The sequence below is a fragment of the Triticum dicoccoides genome, chromosome 5A, assembly GCF_002162155.2.
Source record: "Triticum dicoccoides isolate Atlit2015 ecotype Zavitan chromosome 5A, WEW_v2.0, whole genome shotgun sequence".
NCBI lineage: Eukaryota > Viridiplantae > Streptophyta > Magnoliopsida > Poales > Poaceae > Triticum > Triticum dicoccoides.
This window is the reverse complement of record NC_041388.1, coordinates 283923427-283951359: the sequence shown is the minus strand read 5'-3', so window position 1 is coordinate 283951359 and position 27933 is coordinate 283923427. Positions and strand designations below refer to the sequence as shown.

General features: G+C 45.8%; 1 protein-coding gene across 1 annotated transcript; it reads right to left on the bottom strand.

The window, feature by feature from the left end:
- Positions 1-309: 309 nt before the first annotated feature.
- Positions 310-10168, bottom strand: LOC119301052 (ABC transporter G family member 41-like). Its single transcript, XM_037577954.1, has 23 exons — positions 10032-10168; positions 9820-9905; positions 9628-9712; positions 9322-9481; positions 9004-9080; positions 8728-8781; positions 8558-8648; positions 7794-8095; positions 7238-7519; positions 5925-6238; positions 5416-5576; positions 5159-5262; positions 4926-5079; positions 4485-4616; positions 4334-4407; positions 3895-4227; positions 3399-3689; positions 2390-2473; positions 1956-2089; positions 1463-1696; positions 1211-1382; positions 869-1123; positions 310-757 (listed from the first exon to the last, which is right to left on the bottom strand). Exons 1-23 carry the CDS (start codon positions 10143-10145, stop codon positions 488-490), a joined length of 3963 nt encoding a protein of 1320 aa, XP_037433851.1. The 5' UTR covers positions 10146-10168; the 3' UTR covers positions 310-487.
- Positions 10169-27933: the final 17765 nt, after the last annotated feature.

Below are 27933 nucleotides of genomic sequence, written 5' to 3'. Positions count from 1 at the left end.
ATTTTAAGATTAAATAAAATGTATACATGATGCATGGATGCTCCTAATATAATTGTTTACACTCAAATATTCTAGGGCTGTGACAGGGAAATTCCTGTTCGACGCAAAGCATCTCCCGGAGGTAACCAATACCAATTCTATTCTGCTCATGAAAATTGTCAGGGTTGTGTGTTGTGGTTTTTCGTCACTACAAGACTTGTATTGCAAATTTATTCACAATAGTAATAAATGATTTACAACAATAACAAATAAGACAAACTATGGTGAAAGAGTCTCTCTTAACTACAGTATCAAATCTTCTCAATTACTAGGTACTATACTGGAATTCTGTTCTGCTATATATCCCATTTACACAAAAATACATACACTGACATTTTCGTGTTGGTAAGCTAACTCGTACTTTAAATTTTAGCACAAAGAGATATGTGTGTTTGCGATATCTATTCTATATCGTGCTACAGTTTTACTACTATGAAAATGTGTCTGTCTATCGCCTTTGGAAGTTCAGCTTTGAGATGTTGTAACCAAAGAGGCCGGCAAAGAGGACAGGGAATGCTGCCAGGACCACCGCTCCCAGTGGCAGCAGGTCACGGCGAAAACCAAAGTAGTCCGTCATGAATGCTGCGACGGATTTGGTCTCTCCGAATACAACGATCATCCTGTCGTTGTGATCTCCGAACTGCGTGGTGAAGAAGACATTGAGCGTCCACGACATTGGGGAGATGTAGTAGAGCCATATCCACCATTTTGGTATTTGCTGCCATATGTTTATGTATTTTTTTGTAAGCACCATTATTTGATCTATAATGGTAATGGTATATATATACTTAATAATAGCTAGTAGTAGAGTTCAGATGGCTTTACTTACAGGCGCAGGCACAATGAACCCGGACATGAGGTTCTGCAGGGTGTAGAACATGGATGCAAGTATGGACGCGACTTGGATGTTGGGGGTGAGCGACACCATCAACATTCCCAGGTAGACGAAGTAGAGCAGTGTGCACAACATGGTGTACATGAACCAAAAGAACTTTGCTGCTGTCCACTCATACCCTATCATTGGATATGCTATCAACATGAAGAGCACTACCTGCACCAGCACATAAGGTATCTCCATGGCAACCTATCCCCAAAAAAGATAAGTCAATATCTGAACATAACAGTAATATAATCTATCTGAAGCTAGTAATGCTCATGTGATTAATAGGACCTGCGCAAAAGAGTAGGCCCAAGGAGAGTACATCCCTGCAAACCTTTCCCTGTACACGACGGAGCGTTCAACGGAGACAAAAGGCATCACTGATTGGCAGTTGTTGACGCCACTGAACAGAATGAATCCATACATGCACCCCAATATGGTGAAGAGACCTTGCTGATCGTTTCTACCCTCAAACAAAAGAAGCAACTTTAGCCATCATACATTCATCAGTTAAGATACATAATTAAGAGATGGCTTACGTACATGTGATTGATGTTGCCTTGCTGCCAGAATAACACACCGAAGAAAATGCAGGCCACTGCTAAGGATACAATCCGCACCAGGTTGTAAGAAGGAGTTCTCCAATACGACAGACACTGCTTCCAGAGGCAAGCTTTGAATTGCTCCCAAAACTTCTGTGGAAACTGGGTTGGGAAATGGAGGTCACTTGTACCGGGAACTGGCATGCTCAATCGCTTCACCAGCATGTCCTTGTCCCTTTGGTTACAAAATTTACATACTGGTTAGCATGAATATTGTGTTAACAATAATTTAAGGACTAAATGATATCTCTGTTAAGTATGCTATGATGACCTATGCTTATATTCCATTCTGATCAAAACTCATTCTGAGATCCACAAGTCTGTTTTTGTTTTTTTCAGGTATTCTGATCAAAACTTACAATCTATTTTACAAGCAACGTTTCTTTGGATAGTTTACTAGTGCCAACTGAGCTGGTTCTTTGAAATTAACTTACTTGCACATTGATGATTCCCTGTACATTTGTGCAAAATCTACTCCCAGTTGAAGTTCCATAGATGTAGAAGTAACTTCTAGCATCCATGTTGATGGGTTGTAGTTCTCCTTGATCCTGGCTACCCCAGGTATTGCCTGAAAGAACAAAGAAAATAATTTCACCAGTTTGTATAACACAGGCAGGTGGTCAACTGAGTATAGCCTTCTGTGATTAATATTGCTTGCCCCTTCGTGTATTATGTAGATTGCAAAATCATGAGGACTGGAGAATGGGTTCAGAATAATACATAACAAAAAAGGATGCAAACAAAATATAATTAGATCAGGTAAATGGTATGTTTAAATTGACTTGTATCACATATAAATGGACGGTATAAATTATATGCGCATGTACTTAATTATTTTGTGTAAGGACAAGTTAAGATTACTACTTACCTGGAAATACTTGATGACCTCACATGAATGGTGTCCAACTGGCCCAGCATATATCAACTCTCCACCCCTTTTCATCAGCATCAACTAAATATATATGAGAAGCTAATTAGTAAATGTGGTATTACACTTGTATATGGATTTATTTTTTAGTTAATGAATTTATGATTAATAATGCATCTAAATTACTTTGGAACTAAGGTCTAGGGGTTATCTGAATTGCCCACATGCACGATTATGCATTAGAAAATACATATGTATTTTCAGAAATAGAGTTTCCTTTGCTACAGAACTTTGATACTCATAAATTAAAACAGATGCAGCTATCATGATCTACTTATAGTTAATTGGCAAGCTAACCTCGCCAAAAATAAATAATAATTGGCACTGCTAAAATACAACCAAGATAACTGTTGTACATAGTTTTTTCTTTTCTCCAATTAATGTGTTTCTACCGCGTGAATGGACGTGTCAGCTTGTTTTAACATCAGTTTTAACAATAAAACTGAGAAAACTGAGTGTAGTGTCAAAAACGCTCTTATATTATGGAACAGAGGGAGTACCATTTTATTCCATAAAAACACTCAGTAAGAGAAAGTTGTGATTGTACTATCACTGTTAGCTTCTCGAAAACTTTAGTCTGAGGCAGGCTCTGCATTGGACTTAATTTGGGGTTCTTTAAGTAGCTTGTTTCCTGCCGATAAAGTGTTAAGGGTTCTATCTGAAGTAGAAACTGATTTTATTCCATGTCTAATAGTTAACTTATTCCATGGCTATTTCCAATTATTACTGAAAGGTGAACAAATGCTTCACAGTTCCATAACACTTGGTTATTTCATGTTTGATTTAACAAAACTGATTTCTGACATTCTTATCCAATACATCACTTATAATACTAAATATACTTATTATACCTGGAAAATTACCATTGCTAAATATACTTATAAAAAAACTTATTTCTTGATGCCTAGAGAGAGAATCTTGGAGAGGGATATATAGCTAAAGTAGTTACCTCATCAAATGCCTCAAATATATCGATACTTGGTTGGTGAATGGTGCACACAACTGTTCGACCTGTGTCTGCAACATTCTTCACTGCACGCATGACAATAGCAGCGGCCCTTGCATCCAAGCCTGACGTTGGCTCATCCATAAATATGATCGAGGGGTTAGACACGAGCTCAACTGCAATCGTAAGCCGTTTCCTTTGCTCTGTTGATAGCCCATTTACCCCTGGTATTCCGACCAAAGAATCTCTAATTTCGTCCAACTCAATTATTTCAAGAACTTCCTTGACAAATTCCTGCGAGGGAAAGGAATACGGGTGAGCTCACATTTTCGTCTCAACTGTTCCTACCACCTATGAGGCTAGGATACAAGAATGCAAACCCTGTACACTACACTTTTATTCTTTTCATATAGGTTTGCGTTAGCAGGGTCTTTAACTCGAGACCTCTTGGCTCCGATACCATATTGTATTTTCAACAAGAGAGACAAATATAGCTCACATTTCTTGCTTTTGAATCAACTTCTGGTGGAAGGCGCAACCGGGCTGAATATGCAACCGATTCACTAACTGTGATCTGTGGGGAATGGACATCAGTTTGTTCACAGTAGCCTGATATCCTAGCAAAAGTTTGCTGAATTTTAGGATACCCTCCTATTCTTATATCCCCTTCAATAACACCACCAGTTTTCCTTCCAGAAAGAACATCAAGGAGTGTTGTTTTTCCTGCTCCAGTAACCCCCATGAGTGCCGAGAGAACCCCTGGCTGGAATGCTCCTGTGATATTGTGGAGTAGCTGTAGTTTCTTTTCCACGTAACCATGCCCCCTCATTTCCTGCAATGAAGAAATACTTAGTTATTAGTGATCAGCCCTTGGTATGGCTCTAAGCTCTCCGGTCATGCTTTCAAAGATGTTTTAGCTATAGCTATATTTGAATTACCGCAGGGGTGTCTACATAGTAGTTGACATCCTGGAATGATATTATAAGGGGCGTGAAAGGCAATACCATCCTCCCTGCACAAGATTTAATTATTGAAGTCAAACTAAATATATCCCATTGACAGTATTGTGTGGTGTAGAATTCAACTAACCGGTCCTATTTGGTGACAAAGCAGTCTCTGCTTGTAACTTAGGCATCCTATTTTCCGTGTTGTTATCTTGGTCTCCTCCATCAAATGTGGTAAGCTTATTGCGAGAGATAATAGCTTGAGAAGTTCCTGGAACTGAGAGGCTCATAGGAGATTAGAATAGGTTGCATATCTAACCAGAGCAAACAGTATGTTCTTCTGAACGAAACTATTTTTGCTCCATTTCCCATGTTTTTTTTACTTCTCTAGCATATGCTTGTTGAGTTCACAATTTATGTGACACTGTTACACTAGAAAATTATACCCCCTTCGATCCAAAATAAGTCACAGTTTTGAACTAAGGTTAGTTCAACCTAAGTTCAAAACTGCGACACTTATTTTGGATTGGAGGGAGTAGTATTTAAGTTGTTTAGCTTAATGCAGTTTCGTACATGTCACACTTACCCTTTTTAATGGTCAAACCTATGGCAAAGCCTACATTGAACATCAAAGTAAACCCAAGCAATGCTCCAATTGAGATCCAGTAAAAATAGCTGGAGAAGTCTACCCCTTGATCCATTAGGATCCTCCTTCCGAGTGCTACACCAGATACCTTGATCTATCAAGATAAAAAAAAAAGTATCTTTTGATATTACATGTTTCTAAACTTAATTCATACTTGGTATGCCAAAGTGTACCTCCAACCATCTTTGTGCCAAAAACTCATTTCCAGTTAAGCCTATTTCACCATACGACAATGGAGAAAGCCAGAATCCCCACTTTAGCCAATTAGGCAGTAATGCTGTAGTAATACGGCACTGAAAATGTTAGTGATGCTTGCTTAATAATTGAGGACGACCTACTTTTGCAAGAAATTAGGACTCATCTGTTGTTAGCAATATGAAATGGGAGTATTCTTTTTTTTTTGTGGGAAGAAAATAAGGGAGTGTCTTACAACGAGGAATTATGAAACCCCCAAACAGAAGGGTGGCTAGAAATGCCATCGTACCACCGACTGAACCAGCCACCATTGTTTGACAGTATGAGGCGATACATCGAAACATTGATAATGTTACTGTGTGCATGAGGAAGAGGACGAGGAGCTGACAGAAAAATCTGAACACAAGAATCGTGCATGTTACCACAAAGCAAGTATTGCAACTGAAAAAACTATTTTCACGGAAAGAAATTCTAAAAGAAAAGTTAATATAGTGTTAGATAAGGGATTTTTATGTTCGACTACAATACACCAGATCACAGCAAAACCATTATAAACAATGCTATACTTTGGACTATTTTCACTGGCAAGAATCTTTTATTTTTCATTGGGTGATTATACTCCACATCTAAATGACTCGAGTTGGGTGAATGATGATAATTCCTCAATCAAAATATTGTTGTAGTTCAACTAGTGCTCCCATCCCACTTGGTAATTAGTTTCTACAACAGAATTGTAAACTTTACCTGGATGCTTCCGGGGTATAGCCAATCAGGTAGTAGGATATTGTTGTCCAAGCTACTGACTCAACTAAAGAGACTGGAATTTTTAGGATAAAAGATGGTATTGCATAAGCCCATGCAGGATAGAAGTAGTCGTCTCTCTGTTTGTAGAAGACCGGCAGACTGTCAATTGTCATGGCCAGCTCAGGGAATCCATTCACCATCAGCAGCAGGAGCGCATAGAAGAGTGAACCCATATAATAGTTAGCATGAATTCTGTCAACACTCATACGTGTGCGAAGAAATACTGTCCCAGTAATTACAGCAAGTAATCCAAGCTGCAGCGCAGAAATACATATGTTAGTTTATGGTGTGCATGTTTAAGTCCTGAAATTTCACACTGAGTAGGAACTGAATGTAGAATAAGATGCTGACATGCTGGGAAACTTCCTGTTGTAGACTTCTATATGGGCCAAGAGTTCAATGTTCTCAGTGTGCAGAAGAAAATACTGCAAGATGGCTACAAGTCCATGTACTCTGTGTTAAGCACACAGTCCCTATTCCTACAATATTTCGCATTTGAGCACAACTAGAGCTACATACGGCATCAATCTTTACCTTTATTGTCTACTCCCTCTGTTCCAAATTATTTGAAGTTCTAGCTTTGTCCTAAGTCAAACTTCTCAATATTGATAAAGTTTATAGAAAAATGTGATAATATCTAGCTCCCACACCAGGTGGGGTATGGGGAAGGATTATACGAGTGAAGCCTTACCCCTGCACAGTGCAACATCAAATATATGTGGTATGGAAATATATTTTATGATGAATCTACTGAAACAAATTTGGTATTGTTGATGTTGGTATATTTTTATATAGGCTTGATCAAACTTAAAGAAGTTTGGATTAGGATAAACCTAGAACTTCAAGTTATTTGGAATGGAGGAGGTACTATATATATTAATGCTGCAGTTCACTGGAGAGATGAAAGTGACTCAAATGTAGATGTAAACATAGATCTCAACTTTTAGTGTGAAAGCTTTATTGAGACCTGCAGACCTCCATAGTAGCACAAGAACTTTATTGCATCACATTGCTTTAGGGCCAAGTGTTCAATGTTCTCAGTGTACACAAGATCTAGATTTTGCTATATTTCAATCGGTAACTAATACTGAGCATAATGCATGTAATTTCAGGATTATGCATTTACAGACTAGAACTGAATCTACACCCATAAAACACCTAGCATGTGACATTCTAAATAGCACTGTAAAACTAGGCACAAAATTCCCATGCATCAATCACTTTTTTTTCCAAGATAGCTTCGACTTCCTTACCTGAATGGTTTTTGCTATGTAGATGAAGGCATTCCTTTTCATAAGAAGGAGCTCTCGTGCAAAACATGCCTTGAGTAGATCCCACCTGGATAATGAGTAGATACTGAAGGACAGGGCATTATTATGTCCTTTAGATTCGTCATACGGCTTCAAAAGCTCCCCAGCAAGATTCTGACCACTTTGAGATGCTTTGAACTTATCACAGAATTGATCAACAGTAACAAAATTATATCCTTCTTCGGTGCGGCTCCAGTATTGTTGTTGATCTTTTTTTGACAGGACCTATGTAATACATAAGTTGTTAAGAGTGGACTACCTTCGAGTGTAAGCAAGAGTAAAATAAGCATGACAAACTCAGGTTATCGTAATCTAAACCCAATTACTTCATATTAACCATTTTTGCTTTCATTGAATTCACATCAAAACTATAGGTATAAATCGTACACTTTGTTAGATGACAAGGTTAACCATGCTTACATGACTCCCTAGATGCTATTGATGCTTATTTTGACATGAGCAATTCAGACTATATAAATGACTATATTTTGCTAAATACCTCTTGAAGGAAGTCAGCATCCCCTTTTCTTCCAGGGCACTTGAAGCCACAGGATTCAAAGAAACTCATAATGCAGCTCTTAGGACCATGGTATACGATTTGTCCTTCAGCCATCAAGATAATATCATCAAAAAGTTGGTAAGTCTCTGGTGCTGGTTGAAGGAGTGAGACCAGTATGGTAGACTCTGATATATGAGCTAGCTGTTGGAGACAAGAAACAATTTGGAAGGTGGTAGAACTGTCCAGCCCAGTTGATATTTCATCCATGAAGAGCGCTTTTGATGGTCCTACTATCATCTCTCCTGCTTGTAAGGAATTTTTACAAGTGAAGAAAAATAAGCATCAAGTATCGAATTAATTTATATTATTTATCCTACATAGACCAAAATTGAGGTTGGGATTACATGAACTGAATATAACACATTACAGCTACATTCTAAAAAGTAGAGAAGAATCATGCTAAGTTGATTAGTTCATGTTTGTGTGCTTTCATGACAACAGAAATTTATGGTTTATCATACCCCCGTTGTTAACTTTGTTGTGGCGAGTTTCATATTAGTTCATGGTAATAATAAAGTACAGAAAGCATCGACAAAATCAATTAACCACCAGAAAAAGTGCATACCTTCCAATATGCAATTAAGGAATTTTAGTCAATGAATAGTAAATTTATTTATTTATTTATCTTGCAGAAATATCATTTACAAGATTATAGTTGAGACAATAAAACCATCCTGAAAATGTCATATGTATTGTAAATTCACCTGTGGTTAATCTTTTCTTCTCACCGCCTGAAATACCTCTTCTCATGGCATCTCCTATTAGTACATCGGCGCATATGTCAAGTCCCATTATCTGTCAGGCAAGAATGGATTATGCACACGAAAAACATTGTGCGCTAGAACCAGTGAATTATTCTTTGAACATTGTTTACCTTCATAATGTAGTCCGTTTGCATGCTTCTTTCTAAACCTTCCATAGATATTGCCTATAAGAAAGTGCACAGCAATAGTAAATGTTGCAGCTAAAGTGAACTGTTCTGTACACACATGATACTATTTGTTCTTTTTCAAGAATCACTGAAAAAATATTATGGCACTTGACAGAAAGATGGTGTTTTCAGGTTTGATTCAATATTATCAGAGAAAAGGGTTCCAATGGGCACACGCAGAAATGTTACAACATTATAGCAAAATAGGTCAGTATTTACCTTCATGTACGTATCTATGTTGGGGTCAGGGGTGATCCCAGCCTCTTTCTCCCTTCTAATGACTTCCTTCATGATTTCTATTTTGTACAAGAAATTGAGAGCACTCAGTTTAGTAGATAGAATGGGTAATTAATATTTCCTAAAATCAAGGTCTTTCTGACTATGGGGCATTTGCTTAGATTAGTTAGTTGCTTGATGTCCCTAAAAAATCTTGAGTAACAAGGTCCCAGAAATTGTTGTGTGCATCTTATTGATGAAGAGGCCGGGTGGTTTCAACTTCCTTTCCAAAAAAAACAGGTCCCAGGAAAAAGAAAATACCTGCTCTGCTGCCAACACCCTGGAATCTTGCAGAGAAGTCGAGCGTCTCCCTGACAGTCATCTCAGGGACATGAAGATCATACTGGCCAATGTAAGCTGCTGTCTTCTCTGGAACAAAATCTTGCAGCTTGACACCATTGTAGTCAATTTCTCCTGTTACCTACGCACCCACACATGCATACTATGTGAGTAAAGGAAGTACTGAAATCTCTGTTTTCTGCGTGCAATTTCAGACCTACACTGTGGAGTGCATGCCCATTATTTGAATGACCAAGTACATGTGTCGATGGAAAAGAGTGGGGATACCTTGAGATTTTTGTTGAGCTTTCCAGCAAGTGCTAGCAAAAGGGTGGTTTTGCCACAGCCCGGGGGTCCAAGGAGAAGGGTCATCCTGCATTAGAATGTACACACAGATTGGACAAATACTGATGATGAGGGAGGAAGGAAAGAGGGATGTTGATCAGCAAGTACATGGACAAATAGCAGGAGGAAGCTCACCTGGAAGGTTTGAGGATGCCGGTGACATCTTTGAGGATGTGGATCCTTTCTTGGTGACGGTTGAAGCCGAGCATGGTGGTGAGCAGCTGCAGATGGCAACCGTGGCATTTGAGCGAACAGGTGGCGAGTCGATCGACTAATACTAGTACAGAAGAGAAGAACAGAGCGGCGAGATGAACGAATGAATTACGTACCGAGAACGTGGAGATGGCGGAGTTGAGGAGCGTGGGGAGCGGCTTGCCATCGACGACCTGGCACTCGGCGTCGACGCGGAGGTTCCGCCACCGCACCTCCACCGTGGGCTGCCGCACGCCGACCCTGTCCATCCTGCGGCGCTGGTACCGGAGCAGGCGGAGGTTGTCCTCGTGGATGTCGGCGATGAGGGTGTGCACCAGCTCCCGCCGGTCCGCCGCCCCCAGCCGGCGCACGTCCACCGGCTCCAGCGGACGAACGCCATTGCCGTTGGCATTGCCATTTTCGTTGGCATGGAGCGGGAGCGAGGTGTGGAGCCTGTCCCAGGTGGGCAGCCGCTCGATGGCCGCCCATTTCAGCTCCCCCTCTTCGTCGTACTGCTGCTCTCTCAGGGACAAGGAGGAGGTGCAGGAGAGCGCCTCCCTCAACGACGACGGCGACAGCTGCAGCCTGCCGCTCGCAGCCGACGACTTCTTCTCCGGATCATCTACCGCAAGAACATCTTGTCCTTGTTCCTCGTCACCCATCTCCACCTTGCTCATCGATCACCTCCTCGTAGCTGCCTCGGTTTCTTTCCTTCGCTGATGAACCAGCCAGCCAATGCATGGGACTTTATATACTCTCCCTTTTTCAATTAAAAAAAAAGAGCTCGCTTGACTGGATGCCGTTTGACTGTACTCAACTAGAAATTTCTCCTAGTTACAAATGTATGAATCTCTGCAAGCTATGCTATGTCCACAAGGACAAGGCGGGTGCAAGGCTGCAAGCACATCACTCACAGTAAAATTATCGATTGGCTCAACACTATCGCAAGCCGGCCGAGTCTCCCGCCATTAGTTTACTCGATGATAAGGGTACTCGTATCTATACACTTGTTCATCCGCCGCGTGCCTCTCTCCTAGTGCACTGGCTTTTCCTTGTCTTGTCCTAACTTCTTGGGGACGTGCACTGCATGCTGGCCGAGTCCCACAGCTCTCCGTGTCTCAAAACAAGAAAAACAAAACTCCATCACATCCTAGTATGCTTGCACTACAGTTAAAGTGCAGTGATAGCCGGCTGCACCGCGCACGTCCAGTTGGCGTGATTGTAGCCACTCGCCTCCCAAACACCAGCCAGCTCGCCGGCCGTCCTCGCCCGCTTGCCTCGTCACCGTTCCAAGCAAAAAAACCACGCCAATTGCAGCGAAAAATCACCGACGCCAGTAACAACAAAAATCACCGACGCCAATGGTTGCTCCGGCTCTTCGGCCTACCCTGACCCCCTGGAGATACTATGGGTTTGAGGGGGGGGCAAGGATCCCTCATTATCATCGTCAAGCAGCACATGTGTTTGCGGACCAGACTAGGTTTCATCCACCAACTGAATGGTTGAACAATCCTTCCAGATTTCTCTTACCAATCCTCATTGACAATGTAAACATTATTTAAATCTTAACTAAAGCTAGCCATGATGGTATTTTTCTCAAAAAATGTTGAATTTGGAGGAGAAGCGAAACAGTAGAAGTGTCGGCAGTGTCTCTCATGTTTCTCCTCACACACTACATGACCCCCTTCTATCTTCTCACTAGGTCAGCCAGCCACATGGCTATATGGGCCTGGCCCACATGGGCCACACATACAACACTAACCCTTAAGAGGGATGATAAATATCTCACACAGCATTGTCTCAAAAAGAAATCTTCTCACATGACAGATTGCATTCTCTAGATCTCAATCCTTTAGTCAATCAGTCTGCAATTTGGTGCACACTAGGCCCATCCCAACCAACATCTCAACCCTCGCGTCCCTCGCGTCGCCCCCGCCCTGGCCGACTCGGGGACTCTCCAACCCTAGGCGCCGCCGCCACCCTCTCCTTCTCCCCTCCTCGCGCCGCCGCCGGATGACGCCCCCGGGTGAAACCCGCGTGGCAGATGGCGGCGGCGGGGGAACTCCCTCTCCCGGCTCCCCTTCCTCCGCGGGCGGCGGATCTAGGCGGTAGGCGGCGGTGTCCTGCGGCGCTCGCGGGTTGGCGCGAGGTGGCAGGCCTCGGCAAGCGGTGGCGGCTGCGCGCGGGGCTGTGTTAGACTATGTATAACTTCTGTACCTATGTACGTATTGTAACACAACTATTATATATAATGAGATAAGCCACCCCTAGAGGGTTGTGCTGGTTCCCAAAACTTATTGTCTTACATGGTATCACGCTAGGTTACGATCGCTTCCGCTTCTAAACCCTAATACCCGCACCGCCGCCGCAGCCGCCGCCGCCTTCACCGCCGCCGCCGCGCCACCGATCGCGCCGCCGCCATGTCGAGCGCCGCCACCACCGGTTCCACTGCTGCGGGCTTCCTCCCGGCCTCTCTTGCGGCTCTGCTCAACCTCCCGCTCGATGCCGTCTCCGTTCCGGCTCCGATCGGGACAAGGAGCATCGGCTCCGTCTTCTCCACGCCGCCGGCGCCCTCGCTCAGGCGTGACCTCGTGGTCCACACCGCGGCGCTGCCGTCCGCTGCGGATTCCGCAAGTGTCGTCCCGCCGCTCCTGCCGCGAGCGGATCACACCGCCCCGCTGGCGGGGTTGGCGGCGTCCGCCCCGGCCGCGGGCCTTGCGGCGTCCGCACCGGCCGCGAGCTTTGCGGCGCCCGCCCTGGCTGCGGTCCCGCCTCCTCCCGCATCGGCTTCGGTGCCTCCGGCTGCCTCCATGGTGTTTGCACTCCAGGCAGCCTCCTCGATGGGATCGTCTTCGCCGCCGCCATTTCACTTCGGTCATCTCATCACCATCAAGCTCTCCGCAGACAACTACATCTTCTGGCGTGCGCAGGTTCTCCCGCTCTTGGGGAGTCACTACCTGCTAGGCTACGTCGACGGATCGCTTCCCTGCCCACCCGCGCTGGTAGACAGCGTGCACGGTCCGGTCTACAATCCGGCCCATTGCGTCTGGACGGGGCAGGACCAGGCAAACCTCTCCTCCATCCAGGGGTCGCTCTCGCCGACAGTTGCCGGCCTTGTTGTCTTCGCGAAGACGTCTCATGAGGCCTGGACCATCCTTGAGCGCACCTTTGCAGCGCAGTCCCAGGCTCGTGTCTCTGCACTCCGTCGTCAGCTTGGAGAGTGTCAGAAGCTTGACTCCACGGCCACTGAGTTCTACAACAAGGTCAAGGGCCTTGCCAACACATTGGCCTCCATTGGACAGCCCCTCACCGACTCCGAGTTCAACTCGTTTATTGTCAATGGTCTTGATGAGGAGTATGATGCCTTAGTCGAGATCATCAACGAGCGGGGTAACTCGACACCCATGTTGGCACACGAGGTTTTCTCTCGGCTTCTTCTCACTGAGCAACGGGTCGAGACTCGCCGCACCAGGGGCACTGGCTCTCTCTTGGCCAACGTCGCCACCAAGGGTGGCCGCTCTTCTTCATCACCCCGGTCTCCCTTGGGGCTTCCACCGTCGCCCGCCTCGGCCCCCCCACCTACTGCGACCTTACCGGGGGCTGGCGGTCCACGTGTGTGTCAGCTTTGTGGCCGCGATGGGCACTAGGCCTCCAAGTGTCATAAGCGCTTCGAGCGAAGCTTCCTTGGTCTTGGCAATGACGGCAAAGATACACGCAACAATGCCCGTCAGGTCGCCATGGCTGATCGTCCCGCGCCGCAGAAGCACCAGGGACACACTCAGTCCTACTCCATCGATCCACACTGGTACATGGACTCTGGGGCGACAGAGCATCTGACCAGCGAGCTGGGGAAGCTTCACACTCGTGAACCCTATCATGGCTCCGACAAGATCCACACCGCCAATGGAGCAGGTATGCACATCTCTCATATTGGTCAAGCATCTCTTCTCACTAGACATGCCAATAGGAGTCTTCAGCTTCGCAATGTTCTTCGCGTTCCATCTGTGACCCGCAATCTTCTTTCAGTTCCTAAACTCGCACGTGATAATAATGTGCTTTGTGAATTTCACCCTTTTGATCTTTTTATTAAGGATCGGGGCACGAGGGACATTCTTCTTAGTGGGCGGTTGTGCCAGGGCCTCTACCGTCTGGAGCATCCTGGTGTCGCTCGCGTTTTCAGTGGAGTTCGGGTCTCTCCGTCACAGTGGCATGCTCGTCTTGGTAACCCGGCCACACCTATTGTCCGTCATATTTTGCGTCGTCATGAGCTTCCTAGTTTGTCTAGTAATAAAGATGTAGCAGTGTGTGATGCTTGTCAGCAGGGGAAGAGTCATCAACTTCCTTTTTCGGAGTCCAGTCGTGAGGTGAAACATCCGTTAGAACTTGTGTTTTCAGATGTATGGGGTCCTGCTCAGACTTCTGTCAGTGGTCATAATTACTATATCAATTTCGTTGATGCTTATAGTCGCTTTACCTGGCTTTACCTTATTAAACGCAAATTTGATGTGTTTGATATTTTTGTTCAGTTTCAAAAACATGTTGAACGTCTTCTCAAGCACAAAATTGTTCATGTCCAGTCGGACTGGGGGGGCGAGTATCGCAACCTCAACTCCTTCTTTCAGTCGCTTGGGATAGCTCATCGTTTAGCATGTCCACATACACATCAGCAGAATGGTTCAGTCGAACGTAAGCATCGTCATATTGTTGAAGCTGGTCTTACTCTTTTGGCCCATGCATCTGTTCCATTTCGGTTTTGGAGTGATGCTTTCACCACTGCATGCTTTCTCATCAATCGTACTCCTACTCGTGTTTTAAACATGAAGACTCCCATTGAGGTTCTCCTTAATGAATAACCTGATTATACCTTTCTCAAGGTATTTGGGTGTGCTTGCTGGCCGCATCTTCGTCCATATAACAAGCGCAAGCTTGAGTTTCGTTCTAAGAAGTGTGTTTTCCTTGGCTATAGCTCTCTTCATAAAGGTTACAAATGTCTTCATGTTCCCACTAATCGTGTCTATATATCTCGGTACGTCGTGTTTGATGAGCATGTTTTTCCCTTTGCCAACCTTCCTGTGTCCACTGTCGAACCACCATCCCTGCATTCATCCTCTGTTGCTTCTGACCAATTTGATGATGTTGCATACTCTCCTTTGCTGTTACCTAACCATGGTGCAGGAACCGGACGTGGAGCTCGTTTGGAGTTGTTGGAGGATTCACCATCATCATCGTCGTCTTCTGGTGGGCATGTCGATCGCCCTCTGTTGCATGGCATCAATTCGCGTGCCCATGCATGGTCACCCGACGAGCCCGTCGCGCCGAGCATCTCCACTGTTCGGTCTGCTACGCCAGTGATCGCCGAGTCTCCAGCGGCTCGGCCTTTTTCGCCAGCGGCCGCCGAGTCGCCCGTGGCTCGGCCCGTCACGCCGTCTTCGCCCGCAGCTCGGGTCCTCACGTCGCCTTCATCAGCGGATCGGCCCGCGACACCGGCCGCGCCACGGCCCACTATGCCGAGCTCGCCATCGGCCCGGTCTGGGATGCCGGAGTCGCCAGCTGCTTCGTCTGCTCTGCCGGTTTCGCCGGTGGGCCGGCCTTCTTCGCCGACTGAGTCCGAGGCTACCGTGCCTGGCTCCTCGTCACCGGCTGACTCGTCAACGTCGCCGTCCTCCAGCCCGTTGCAGGCTGCTCCGTCGACCTCGGTGGTTCCTGTGTCTCGACCACATACACGCAGTCGCAGTGGCATTTTCAAACCTAAGGAACGTACGGATGGTACGGTTGCTTGGTTGGCTGCTTGTTTGGCTGCTGCTGTTGCGGATCCATCTTCTGAGCCTCGCTCATATCAGGCTGCCCTGCGCATTCCACATTGGCGAGAGGCTATGGAGCAGGAGTTTCATGCTCTTCTTCGTAACAAGACATGGACTCTCATTCCTCCACCACCACGGGTAAATGTTATTGACTCAAAATGGGTATTCAAAGTGAAGAAGCATTCGGATGGATCTATTGAGCGTTACAAAGCGCGACTTGTTGCTCGCGGTTTTCGGCAGCGTCATGGTCTTGACTATGAGGACACCTTCAGTCCTGTCGTCAAGCCTACCACTATTCGGCTTCTTCTCTCCATTGCTGTTTCTCGTGGTTGGTCCCTTCGTCAACTTGATGTGCAGAATGCTTTTCTACATGGATTTTTGGAGGAAGAGGTTTATATGAAACAGCCGCCTGGTTTCTCTGATCCTGATCGTCCTGACTATATCTGTCGTCTTTCCAAAGCACTATATGGTTTGAAGCAAGCTCCTCGTGCCTGGCATGCCCGCCTTGCCTCTGCCCTTCGTGCTCATGGGTTTGTGCCGTCCACTGCTGACACTTCATTATTTCTTCTACAGAAGCCAGAAGTCACTATGTATCTTTTGGTATATGTCGATGATATTATCCTTGTCAGCTCTTCTCAGTATGCTGCTGATGCTCTTGTCTGCTCTCTTGGTGCTGATTTTGCGGTCAAAGATCTTGGGAAGCTTCACTACTTTCTTGGAGTTGAGGTCACTTCTCGTGCTACTGGTCTTGTGCTTACGCAGAAGAAGTACTCCTTGGAGTTGTTACAAAAAGCCGGCATGCTGAAGTGCAAACCGACCACCACACCCATGTCGTCTACCGACAAGATAACAGCTGTTGATGGTGAGCTTTTGTCTCCTGCGGATGCCATAGAGTACAGAAGCATTGTTGGTGGACTTCAGTACTTGACGATCACGAGACCAGATATCTCTTATGCTGTTAACAGGGTTTGTTAGTATCTTCAGGCTCCCAGAGATACTCATTGGGCTGCTGTTAAACGCATTCTTCGTTATGTTCAGTTCACCCTGACTTTTGGTATGCATATTCGGCCGACTTCCTCTCGGGTCCTTTCGGCCTTCTCTGATGCAGATTGGGCTGGTAGCCCAGATGACAGGCGATCCACGGGGGGTTATGCAGTATTCTTTGGCTCTAATTTGATCGCCTGGAGTGCTCGGAAACAGGCTACTGTGTCACGTAGCAGTACTGAAGCTGAGTACAAGGCTGTGGCTAATGCTACTGCAGAGATTATTTGGGTGCAGTCTTTGCTTCAGGAGTTGGGTTTGTCTCAACCACGGCCTCCTATTCTTTGGTGTGATAACATCGGTACTACATACCTTTCTGCAAATCCAGTATTTCATGCCCGAACGAAACACATTGAAGTTGACTATCACTTTGTACGGGAACGTGTATCACAGAAGCAACTTCAGATCAAGTTTATCTCGTCTAAGGATCAACTTGCAGATATCTTCACTAAGCCTTTACCACTGCCACAGTTTGAGGCTTGTAGGTGCAATCTTACCCTTCTCAGTTCTTTAGAAAGTGGCTAAGATTGAGGGAGGGTGTTAGACTATGTATAACTTCTGTACCTATGTACGTATTGTAACACAACTATTATATATAATGAGATAAGCCACCCCTAGAGGGTTGTGCTGGTTCCCAAAACTTATTGTTTTACAGGCTGACTCCTGGGCGGCAGCGCAGGCACGGATCCATCGCGGATCTGGTCTGCGGGCGCGGTCTCGGCCTCCCCTGCTCGGCCGGCGGGTCTCGGTGGGGGGGCTTCTCCTTACTGAGATCTGGTAGCGGGATCATCCAGATCCCGACAATGATGGCGGTGACCGTGCACGAGAGATGAAAGTCTTCGATCAGATCTGGGTGAAAACCTGCTTTTGGCTATTGCCAAGGCCGGTGATGGCGATGCTGTCTGCGCCGTTCCCTTCCTGAAGGCATCGCAGTGGATAAGTTCAAGGCCACTCTCTGCTACCTTCGGGGGAAACCCTAAATCAGTAGATCGGATGACGGCGGCTCTCTGGTGTCGTTTCCCCCCTGAGGGCGTCATTCTTGGAGGTGCACACGGGCTCGAGGGACTAGAGGACGGTGACTTTGGTGGAGCGATGCTTCATCTTACACATTGATGGTGGCGGATCTCGGCGGCGTGGCGCTGTGGAGACTCGGCGTCTGATGCGCGGAGATGGACTCGTGCAGGAGGAGGAATCTGTCTGGCGTCATGGTGGCGTTGATGGCAGATAGGCCTGGCAAGGTCGGTGCTTCAGTTCTTCTCTGAGGATGGACCGAGGGATGATGGAGGTGACGGCCCTTGGAGCGTGCAGTGCTCACTGGGAGTGTGCCAGACCGGTGTGAGACCCAATCCAGGTAGTGTCTTGGATGGGACACCCGGCTTTAGATGTTAGGCTTTGATGCAATGTCTGTTTGGTATTAGGCCTGGACATTCGGCACGCCTTCATCAAGTGGATAGGAGTAGCAACGGTGTTGCCAAGATGATGGCTTCAGGCTTATTGATGTATCACCTTGTATGGTCTTTGTGAATAATTAATAATATAGCTGCATGCATCGTCCAGATGCAGAGGCCGGGGGTATATCCTCCTTTTCTAAAAAAAATCAGTCTGCAATCTTTTGCTCAGAACTCACATGCTCAATCTTTGATTCTTTGATGAAGAATCTTTCTATTTCCACATGCTTGGTTTTACCATGTTGTACTAGATTGTGCGCTATGTTGATTGCCGGTTTGTTATCACACTACACATTCATACAACTAGTCTTCAATATCTTCAATTCTTCTAATAAATTTCTGGTCCATGGCATCTCACTTAACCCATGAACCAGAGCTCTATATTCGGCCTCGGCAGTCGACCTAGAAACAACAGTCTGTTTTTTACTTCTTCATAATACTAAGTTCCCACCAATAAAGACACAAAATCCTGAGGTTGGTCTACGATCATCTAGGCAACTTGCTCAATCTGCATCACAATATCCATCAACCACGAGATGCTTGTTACTCTCAAATAACAGTCCCCTTCCTAGAGTCCCCTTCAAGTACCTCAGAATTCTGTACACTGCTTCAAGATGATCACTCTTCACTCCTAGGTTCATGCATGTATTTGCCTACCACACTTACTGCAAAAGCAATGTCAGGCGTGTATGACATAAATGCAACAACCTCCCAACTAATCTTTGATATCTCTCCTTATTCATGAGCTCTCCTGACTGAGCTGTCAATTTTTGGTTTTTCAATTGGAGTTGATGCTGCCTGACATCCTAGCAATCATACATCGCTTAGGAGATCTAAAGTATACTTCCTCCGAGATAGCACAATCCCCTTGGCAGACTTGGCCACCTCTATGCCAAGGAAGTATTTGAGTCGGCCCAGATCTTTGACTTCAAAGGCCTTACCCGAACACTCTTTTAGTCTTGCTATTTCTTCTTTGTCATCCAATATGATAATTATATCATCCACATACATTGCAAGTATAATGATTTTCCCTTATTTATGTATAGAACAGTGTATGATCACCTTTACACTGTCCATGCACCACACTACCTACAAAACGTCTGGACTTGTCGAACCATGCTCTCAGAGACTGTTTCAGAACATAAAGAGCTTTCCCTAACCTGCATACCTTGCCAACAGTCTCAGGAGTAGAGAAGCCCGGTGGGATCTCCATGTAGACCTCCTACTTCAGATCCCCATGCAAGAAAGCATTCTTCACATCAAGTTGATGTAAGGACCACCCGAAATTCGCTGCGCAGGAGATCAGGATCCTCACAGTGTTCATCTTTGCTATTGGAGCAAAGGTCTCATCATAGTCAATGTCGTAGGCCTGGTTGTACCCCCTCGCCACAAGCTTTACTTTGTACCTTTCAATCTTCCCTTGTGCATTCTGCTTCATAGTGTATACCCACTTGTAGTTGCACTGCCTTCTTTCCTGAGGTGTTAGTACCCATGTCTTGTTCTTACTCAATGCCTCCGGCTCCTCTATCATAGTTGCTCGCCAATTTGGATCCGCTTTTGCCGCCTTCCAATCGGTTGGAAGAGACACCAGCTGAAGAGAAGCAACAAATGCTTTGTAGGCCGGAGATAATGCTTCATAGGAGACATAATTTCCAAAATCATTTGTATCGAACCCATACTTTCGCTTTGGTATACCTGTTTTTTCTCGAGTACCTTTTCTCAAAGCAATTGGAAAGTCCTCTACGTCAGATGAGTTTGCATTGCTACCTTGCTACTCGCCCTGCACCTGTGCTGGCTACTCCCCCTGAACATGATGGTGTCGTCTTGAATATACTTGAGGATTGCGCTCCTCATTCACCTTCTGCCACCTATGAGAAGTGTGACCTTGCTTTAGTGAATACACATTTAGCTGCTCCTCTTGCTCTGTCGTCCACCTTGGTACACAACTGATTTGGATGGGATCACTACCTGCCTGACTCGGTGCTCCATCAGTCACAATCGGTCCTTCACTCTATGGTGTTCTCATTTTGGGGGGCTTCTGCTCGCTTGGCTGTACCCGAATATCACCCTCATTTGGTTGCTGCAACACCGTATCGGCACCTGAATCAGCACCATCACCACTATCCCCCTCTTAAGTTGTCATAGTAGACTGGGTAGGGTCAAGACTTTCAAATAATCCACTAAGATCAATTTTCTCACCATAAAATGGTTCGGATTCCCTGAAGGTGACATCCATGCTCACAAAAGGTCCTCCGTTCAGAAGGACTCCAACACTTGTAGCCGCACTGCCCAGAAGAGTACCAAGTGAAAATACACTTGACGCCCCTTAGATCCAATTTGCCTACAGATGGCCTGTGATCCCTGACAAAGCAGACACAATCGAACAGCTTGGGAAGAACCACGAAATCATTCTTTCCAGAAGTAACTCGAAAGGTGACTTCATACCCAATACTCTCGATGATGTGCGGTTGATCAAGTGTGCTGCAGCCATCATAGCTTCACTCCACAAGAATTTTGGCACATTCATAGTAAACATCAGTGATCGAGCAACCTCCAGAATATGTCAGTTCTTCCTTTCCGCCACTCCATTCTGAGGAGGAGTGTCTGGACATGAGGTTTGATGCAAAATCCCTTGCTTTGATAAGAAAGTCCCAAACACTTTGTTCAGATACTCGGTGCCATTATTACTTCTATCACTTGTACCGAAACATCGAAGTGATTTTTCACATAGGCATAGAAAGTATTGAAGCATTGAAAAGTTTCATCCTTATGACACATCAAATAGATCCATGTCATGCGTGTGTGGGAGTCAATAAAGGTCACAAAATACTTTGCACCACTAACGGACACCACAAGAGTTGTCCAGACATCCGAGTGAACAAGCATGAATGGGGATATACTTGTAAGTCCCTTACTCACATAAGACGTCCTCGTGTGTTTTGCAAACTCACATGCATCACGTTTCACATTGTTCTTATCTACACCATGCATTACATCAGGAAACAACTTGTACATTTTATGGAAGGATACATGCCCCATTCTGCGGTTATGTTTCACCGCCACAGACTCTCTTTCTTCCACAATTGACGCAAACATCAGGTTTCCCGTCTAACCAAGCCCCTCACGGTCCATGTACCATAGTCCCCTACGCCATATTCTAGCCCCCATCCTCCTTCCAGTCGGCCCTATCTACAATCAAGCACATTTCTCTGTCAATTGTTATCTTACAGTCCACCTGGGCAATTAGAGCACTAAAAGACAACATATTAACCAGGAAAGATGGCACGTGTAGGACTGAAGATAACTTAATATCAGGTGTGAAGGAAATATGTCCTAGATGCAATAATAAAGTTGTTATTTTATATTTCTTTATTCATAATAAAGGTTTATTATTCATGCTAGAGTTGTATTAATCAGAAACTTAAATACATGTGTGAATACATAAACAAATACCGTGTCCCTAGTAAGCCTCTACTAGACTAGCTCATTGATCAAAGATGGTTAAGGTTTCCTAACCATAGACATGTGTTGTCATTTGATAACGGGATCACATCATTAGGAGAATGATGTGATGGACAAGACCCATCTGCTAGCTTAGCATATTGATTGTTTAGTTTATTGTTATTGCTTTCTTCATGTCAAATACATATTCCTCCGACTATGAGATTATGCAACTCCCAGATACTGGAGGAATACCTTGTGTTCTATCAAACGTCATAACATAACTGGGTGATCATAAAGATGCTCTACATGTATCTCCGAAGATGTTTGTTGAGTTGGCATAGATCGAGATTAGGATTTGTCACTCCGAGTATCGGAGAGGTATCTCTGGGCCCTCTCGGTAATACACATCATAAGCTTGCAAGCAAATGACTAAGGACTTAGTTACGAGATGATGTATTACGGAACGAGCAAAGAGACTTGCCGGTAATGATATTGAACTATGTATGAACATACCGACGATCGAATCTCGGGCAAGTAACATACCGATGGACAAAGGGAATTACGTATGTTGTCATAATGGTTCGACTAATAACTATCTTTGTATAATATGTAGGAGCCAATACGGGCATACAGGTTCTGCTATTGGTTATTGGCGGGAGAGAGGTGTCTCGGTCATTTCTACATAGTTCTCGAACCCGTAGGGTCCGCACGCTTAATGTTCATTGACGATATAATGTTATATGAGTTATATGATTTAGTGACCAAATGTTGTTCGGAGTCCCGAATGAGATCACGGACATGATGAGGAGTCTCGAAATGGTCGAGAGGTAAATATTGATATATAGGACGATGGTATTCGGACATCGGAAGAGTTTCGGGATGCACCGGGTAGTCATCGGGTCACCGGAAGGGGTTTCGGACACCCCCCGATAGGTGTATGGGCTTAATGGGCCAAGGAGAAGGAGGGGACACCCCCCGATAGGTGTATGGGCTTAATGCGGAGGTGCCATACGCTTGGTGCTCGATCGATTGGAATATGAAGAAATTCGACTACATCAACCGCGTTGTCAAACGCTTCCGCTTACGGTCTACGAGGGTACGTAGACACACTCCTCTCGTTGCTATGCATCTCCTTGTAGACCTTGCGTGTGCGTACAAATATTTTTGTTTTCCATGCAATGTTTCGCAACAAGGTGTACATTGAACTGTCCCAATGCCCTTAATAGGTTGTGATATTCTGTCAGCAGTACATGTCGTGTTACTTTGAGAGGGAGTGAGCTGATCATCGTGCAACATGTTTAGAAGCACCAGAGTCTAGAACCCACTCCAGATCAGTCCTATGAGTAGCAGTTGCGGCCTTTTCAGTGCCATGTTCATTAGTACAGATAAAGAGGGCCAAACGTGTCCTCTCCTCCTCGATGACAATTGCCTCTTTGACATCCCTAATGAATATTGACATGTACATCATGCGAGCCACCCTTGCTCGCGCAACATCTAAGGACGCTTCGGCGGATGCCAGACATGCACGCAACACAGCTTCCTCCCGAATGGCGGCGAGTAGGGCATCCTCCAAGTATCTGCTCACCGAGGCACACCTAGCTACATCGCCGCGTCCTCCCAGCACTTCAACTCCCACATGCCTTCCTTCTTCCTCTGCACCACATGAACATCCATCATCCGACTACACTGAGTCCATGACCCTGACCTCAACACATGTCATCTTTATCCCTCAAACTCTGTAAACAACAACAACAACAACAACAAGCATCCTCCGCAGCCTTACTCTCCTCTGCAAACAACCACATCAGCACTTCTCCTCTAGCAGTAGCTCCAGAGCAACTAGCAGCAGCAGCTGCAGACGAGTAGAGGATCTCAGCCTCCAACAGTTGCCGACCCCCACAATAGCTCTCCAACTCCCGGTCCCCTGCACACACATGCACAATAGCACAACAAGCAGCTTCCCTTCTCCTTTTCTCCTCACGTAGTACCACAGCCCGCGGAGCAGCAACCGCATCACAGCCCACTCTCCTGTAGAGACCAAGCCGCTCCTCAGCTTCCTCCTCCTGCCGCACAACATCAGCAGCTCCACCTCTTGCACAGCCATGTCGCTGCTCGCCCGCATACTTGTGTCGGGCGCGCATGCGCAGGACATGTGTAGCTGCCGAATCCCCGCCTGCCCTCCGCCGCCTCGCCGGTGACCTACTGACGTCCAGGACCGCCACCACAACCTAGCTCTGATACCATTTTGAGTTTGGAGGATAAGCGATCCAAGAGCATCGGCGACAGTGTCTCTCATGTTTCTCCTCACACACTATACGATCCCCTTCTATCTTCTCACTAGGTCAGCTAACCACATGGCTATATGGGCCTTGACCATATGGGCCACACATGCAACAAAAAGAATATTTAATAATTTGAGTGATTACCACACATCTTTGATGCATCTAAGCTCAAACTGTATGGCTAATAATAGATTCAATAAAAATCTTCACAGATTAGCTGATACCAGTTCTATTACAGAAAAAGGCTTTCGCCCCGCTTTATATATAAAGCAACGATCAACAACAACCCGGTACAAATGCACGCGACCACAACACACGCACACACCCAAGGTAGGATACAAAGGCGGTGAGCGCGGCAACACCATCTCTAGCACTAACACTACCGTGAGGAGATGAAGCCGCATACGACGAACCATGGGCTCCAAGCCGACGCCTTCAGGAAGGTTACGACACCGGTGGGACGCCACCGCCCGATCCGAGGATCAGAGTTTCCCCCAGAGCAACACGACGAGCAATGAGAGACATGACGACGCCTTAAAGAAGCGAACGAGCTTCGCCACCGCCGACCCATCCCAAGATAGAACAGGTTTTCACCCTAACCAACACTCACCACCACCGAACGCCACACCTCGACAACCACGCCGCCCACATGACCATGACCACCGGGCAGCATCGAGCCACGGGCTCTACCCATGAGCATCGTTCTACCACCACCAGGGCCGCCGCACCCGGCATCCAAGACCCTGACACCACCTCACCCGAGAGCCGCCGCTATCCCAACCAAAGAGACGAGCGGAAAGGCCCCGCCTTCCACACCCTTGGGTGTCCCCTAGTGCCGAGACCCAATAAGCCGGCCAAAACTGGCCTCCATCGACCCGTCCTGCAGCACTGGGCGCGAGACGAGATCAGTCTTGCTGCACTAGGCACGAGACGAGCGATGGATTGCAGCTGGGAGAGGGCCAACCCTTCAATGAAAGTAGCATCCTGGGAGACGAGGAGAGGGATCGAACACCGACACAAACCGCCTACAGACGAGCCGACGCCGAAAATGTCAGCCACCACTGTAGCCGACCCGCCAAGCTATCGTGGAGCCACCCACGGTCGGAGCAGCAGCCACACTAGGCCATTGCTTGATAACCCACAAATATAGGGGATCAATTGTAGCCTCTTTCGAGAAGTAAGAGTGTCAAACCCAATGAGGAGCTAAAGGTAGAACAAAAATTCCCTCAAATTCTACCGACCACCGATACAACTCTATGCACGCTTGATGTTCGCTTTACCTAGAACAAGTATGAAACTAGGAGTACTTTGTAGGTGTTGTTGGATAGGTTTGCAAGATAATAAAGAGCACGTAAATAAAAAGTAGGGGTTGTTTAGATAAATACACAACTAAGTTAGGTTTAGTAGAGAGCTTTTTGTCACACAAGAAAGTTATTTGTCCCTAGGCAATCGATAACTAGACCGGTAATAATTATTGCAATTTTATTTGAGGGAGAGGCATAAGCTAACATACTTTATCTTATTGGATCATATGCACTTATGATTGGAACTCTAGCAAGCATCCGCAACTACTAAAGATCACTAAGGTAAAACCCAACCATAGCATTATAAGGCATCAAGTCCTCTTTATTCCCATACGTAAACAACCTATTTACTTGGGTCTGTGTTTCTATCACTCAGGCCACCCACCATAAGCAAATCATGACCATATTGCAAACCCTACATCGGGGATACCTCATGCTTGCGCGACACAGAGAGCATCATAGGACAGCGCCAATAATAAAACATGCAACTCAAACCAATCACGATCATCAATTAACCCATAGGACAAAACGGATCTACTCAAACATCATATAATAGCCATACATCATTGGGAAATAATATATAGCGTTGAGAACCATGTTTAAGTAGAGATTAAAGAGGGTAAAAGAGGGGTTACACCGCTGCATAGAGGGGGGAAGAGTTGGTGATGATGGCGGTGAAGTTGTTGGTGTAGATTGCGGTGATGATGACCCCCGCGGCGTTCCGGCGCCACCGGGAGAGAGGGGGAGAGAGCCCCCCTTCTTCTTCTTATTCTTCTTCCTTGACCTTACCCCCAGATTGGAGAAGGGTTTCCCCTCTGGTCCATGGCCTCCATGGCGGCGTAGGGGCAAGAGCCCCTCCGAGATTGGATCTGTCTCTCTCTGTTTCTGCGTTCCCTGATTCTGCCCTTTCACTGTTTCTTAAATTCCCGGGGATCCGTAACTCTGATTGGGCTGAATTTTGGACACGATTTTTATCCGGATATTAGCTTTCTTGCGGCGAAAAAAGGGCACCAACCGCCTTACGGGGTGTCCACGAGGGTCAGGGGCACGCCCCTGCCTCGTGGGCCCCTTGAGCATCGTATCGCGTTGATTTCACTTCTCAAAATTCACATATATTCCAAAAAAAATCTCCGTCAGTTTTTATCCCGTTTGTACTCCGTTTGATATGCATTTACTGCGAAACAAAAAACATGCAACAAACAGGATCTAGCACTAGGCACTGGATCAATATGTTAGTCCCAAAAATAGTATAAAAAGTTGCCAAAAGTATATAAAAGTTGTACAATATTGGCATGGAACAATCAAAAATTATAGGTACGACGGAGACTCAGCATCCCCAAGCTTAATTCCTGCTCGTCCTTGAGTAGGTAAATGATAAAAAAGATAATTTTTGATGTGGAATGCTACCTAGCATAATCTTGATCATGTAATCTAATCATGGCATGAATATTAAGACACGAGTGATTCAAAGCAATAGTCTATCATTTGACATTAAGATAATAATACTTCAAGCATACTAATAAAGCAATTATGTCTTTTCAAAATCACATGGCCCAAGAAAGTTATCCCTACAAAATTATATAGTCTGACTATGCTCCATCTTCACCATATAAAATATCCAAATCATGCACAACCCCGATGACAAGCCAAGCAATTGTTTCATACTTTTGACGTTCTCAAACCTTTTCAACTTTCACGCAATACATGAGCGTGAGCCATGGATATAGCACTATAGGTGGAATAGAATATGATGGTGGAGGTTGTGTGGAGAAGACAAAAAGGGAGAAAGTCTCACATCAACACGGCTAATCAACGGGCTATGGAGACGCCCCGGACACACCCGCCGGTGGTCGTTACTCCTGGCGGGATCTAGACTGCCCCACAGATCAATACTAGTCTTTTCTGCACACTTTGTCCTCACTCATGTGCACCCGGGAGCAATTTCCCGGTCGGTCACCCATCCTGAAACTACTCCAAGCTGAGCATGCTTAACTTTGGAGTTCTGTCCGAATGGGCTCCCGGAAAAGAAGGAATTCCTTATTGATATGAGTATTCTATCATCCCTAATAAGCCAGGCTATCACATACACCCCCACTCAGAGGAACCACGTCCTCGTCGGGCCACATGAACGTTCCCTCTTGGCACATACGTCTGTGCATCCAGTCCAGTACATGTGCCATTTCGTGTGCCACGACGGGTCAAAAACGTCATGAACAACATGACCGCGCACCTGTCCGCAAACATCCGTGTAACCGCGAGGGTCAGCTCTGATACCAACTTGTAACGCCTCGGACACACCCGCCGGTGGTCGTTACTCCTGGCGGGATCTAGACTAGCCCCACAGATCAATACTTGTCTTTTCTGCACACTTTGTCCTCACTCGTGCGCACCCAGGAGCAACTTCCCGCTCGGTCACCCATCCTGAAACTACTCCAAGCTGAGCACGCTTAACTTTGGAGTTCTGTCCGAATGGGCTCCCGGATAAGAAGGAATTTCTTATTGATATGAGTAGTCTATCATCCCTAATAAGCCAGGCTATCACAGTGTGCATCCAACTTGCTTGCTCATGAAGACCTAGGGCATTTGAGGAAGCCCATCGTTGGAATATACAAGCCAAGTTCTATAATAAAAATTCCCACTAGTATATGAAAGTGATAACTCAAGAGACTCTCTATATGAAGAACATGGTGCTACTCTGAAGCACAAGTGTGGTAAAAGGATAGTAACATTATCCCTT

What these genes read in the sequence shown, in the direction of transcription:
- LOC119301052 (XM_037577954.1), bottom strand. Translation starts at nt 10,145, where the DNA reads ATGGACAGGGTCGGCGTGCGGCAGCCCACGGTGGAGGTGCGGTGGCGG. An exon ending in TTTGTCACCAAATAGGACCG is followed by an intron (nt 4,408 to 4,484) that starts GTTAGTTGAATT and finishes AATCTTGTGCAG; the next exon opens with GGAGGATGGTATTGCCTTTC. An exon ending in TATTTGAGGCATTTGATGAG is followed by an intron (nt 2,474 to 3,398) that starts GTAACTACTTTA and finishes ATATATATTTAG; the next exon opens with TTGATGCTGATGAAAAGGGG.